Source organism: Sinocyclocheilus rhinocerous, unplaced genomic scaffold, assembly GCF_001515625.1.
Source record: "Sinocyclocheilus rhinocerous isolate Xijiao unplaced genomic scaffold, SAMN03320098_v1.1 scaffold348, whole genome shotgun sequence".
NCBI classification, from domain to species: Eukaryota; Metazoa; Chordata; class Actinopteri; order Cypriniformes; family Cyprinidae; genus Sinocyclocheilus; species Sinocyclocheilus rhinocerous.
In genome coordinates, this window is record NW_015635025.1 from 830,631 (window position 1) to 833,425 (window position 2,795).

The following is a 2,795-nucleotide window of genomic DNA, read 5'->3' on the forward strand; positions in this document are numbered from 1 at the left end:
CAGACATGACCGCACACGTCTGTCACATTCCTGTCTGATGAAGCCAAATGTCTTCACTGGTTTATCAAAGTTAGCTTTCACGCTTTCGCTCTCACGTGGTTTCTTGCGTTCTTGTAGAGGGCAATATTTGTAACATTTGAATTAGTGATGGGAAGTTCGGTTCTTTTCCGCGAACCGGTTCTTTCGGACAGTTCGATTCAATAAACCGGTTGAAAAAACCGGTTCGTTTACGCTCGACGTAATGACGTCATTGGCGATGACGTAATGGCGTCAAGTCTATCGCGGGCTTAACACATTCAAATATAAAGTCACCGAAAATCTCGGAAACCAAAAATCTCGTAACACCGGTCATCACTAATTTGAATATGCAGATTTGTGTCGTGTTATCTTTCCCCTGCGGGATGCAATATGTTGCCACCTGTATAATCAACCAAAGCACGCATTTCTGTCTTTCTAGATCTACAAATGACATGAACTCCTTATAAATTCAGTTAGGTAGCGACTTCTAGATCTCCGAGAGCTCACTCTCTCACACCCTCCCTTTGGCTTTTTACGCAACTGTGCTCGAGGATCGACTCTCAGGAGTTCAGTAGTGAAGGTGTGGTACTTTATAAAGAGATAAAATGGTAACACGATTTGACTGTTGCAACTCCTTGTAAACTAGTAGTCATTGATTAGAGTACTAGTAGACGGTCTACTCTTTGATGCTCCCCAACACACATTCTACTGACTATAAGTAACTTTGCAAGTACTTGTCATCTTATTCTGCTAATCATAGCAGTCTACTAATACTCTAATGAGAGTTACTTTTCTCGAATGTCTAGAGTGGACTATTAGACATACATATTAGAATGATTTCTGAAGATCATGTGACACTGAAGACTGGTGTAATTATGCTGAAAATTCAGCTTTGATCACAGGAATAAATTACATTTGAACAGATATTCACTTAGAACACAGTTATTTTAAATAATAATAATATTTCACAATTATACTGTTTTTACTGTATTTTTGATCAAATAAATGCAGCCTTGGTGAGCAGAAGAGACGTCATTAGAAACATTTAAAAATCATGTTTCCAAACTTTTGACAAGTAATGTACACTAAAACTAATCCTTTTTAAGGTTACTTTTCATAAAGCAATGGTGTTAAAACATTTGGACACACTTTAGAAGTTTTTTATGATCATTTATTAAACAAAAATATCATCTCACATGTTATTTAGAGAATAACCAGCGCAGATGGCAGCAGATTGATGTGGGCAGCCGTTAGCTAATCATGACAGATACAGAAATGTGCTCAATAACTGATCCATCTCCTCTCTAAATCCCACATGATAAAAAGATGGAGAATATCCACAGTTCTAATTACATACATGATGCTGCAGTTCACATCGTTTTAAAAATGCCAGTAGATTGAAAAATGATTTGATTTATGCGGGGAGAGGAGCAGACATCCAGGAGGTGTGAGGATGTGAGGAGAGCCGTCACGGCTTACATTCATTTGGCCCCGTCTGCAGCCGCCTTCTCCTTCTCGATATCTGTGAAACCAGGACGAGAGAGAGGTGTGAGAATGAGAATCCAAGAGAAACAGACGAACCTCTCGGGTTCCGTGACGCAGGGTTAAAAGCAATGCTATTCCCTTTCAACATTACATGAAGTGTGAAATGCTGCTTAACCCCGGGTTAAAAAGAGGCCTAAAACATGTTAACCCAGGGTAAAGCGTGGCATGTCACGAGACAGTAAATCATAGTGTGTTATTAAAAGTATTGAACAAGGTTCATTAGCCATCTAAAACAAAACAAAAAGAGAGAGAACCAATGTTATCCAACTTAATTTGCAAAACAGTTTTTGTGAATGTGTGAGATTTATTATTCATCAGCCGCTACAGGAAAATAACTGGAGGAACAGCAAAGTGCAGTAAACAGTAAAACTATTTGTGCTACAAACCAGTGTGTTTATGATTATGATGTTATATGTGACCCTGGAGCACAAAACCAGTCATAAGGGTCAATTTTGTGAAATTGAGATTTATGCATCATCTGAAAGCTGAATAAATAAGCTTTCCATTTGTTAGGATAGCACAAGATTTGGTCGAGATACAACTATGTGAAAATCTGGAATCTGAGGGTGCAAAAAAAATCTAAATATTGAGAAAATCATCTTTAAAGTTGTCCAAATGAAGTTCTTAGCAATGCATATTACTAATCAAAAATTAAGTTTTGATATATTTACGGTAGAAAATTTACAAAATATCTTCATGGAACATGATCTTTACTTAATATATGAATGATTTTAGGCATAAAAGAAAAATCTATAATTCTGACCCATACAATGTATTTTTGGCTATTGCTACAAATATACCCCAGCGACTTAAGACTGCTTTTGTGCTCCAGGGTCACATATGTTTGCAAAATACCGGTTTTAAATATGAAGCAGCATAACGGATTGTTTTTGTGCAGCTTAAATAACTGTTAGTGAATGTCACCAGAAGTTAGTTTTGAACAAACTCACAGGCTGATGAGCTGAATCTGGTGTTTTAATGAGTGAGACGTCTGGCACTGTTCTACGGCATTATAGAGTTATAATAGAGCGCATTACATTATCATTACAGTGCCAGCACATCCAGATCTGAAAGATCTTTTCCTGTTTATTTCTTTTTGTTTTTTATTTTCTTTGAGGAAACTGTAAATGCAAATGGTAATGTAAATACAGCCTACTGAATTACTTCCACTGAAAGTGAAAAACAAACGACAAACACACAACTTTGTCAAACACACACACTCACACACACAC

General features: G+C 37.1%; 1 protein-coding gene across 1 annotated transcript in view; it reads right to left on the reverse strand.

Moving 5' to 3' along the window:
• Positions 1-1,175: 1,175 nt before the first annotated feature.
• tmsb1 (thymosin beta 1) overlaps positions 1,176-2,795 on the reverse strand; it is a 5,001-nt gene continuing 3,381 nt past the window's right edge. Inside the window, exon 3 of the mRNA XM_016560242.1 lies at positions 1,176-1,540. Coding sequence (XP_016415728.1) covers positions 1,500-1,540 — 41 coding nt within the window. The 3' untranslated portion in view covers positions 1,176-1,499. The remainder of the gene's footprint in view (positions 1,541-2,795) is intronic.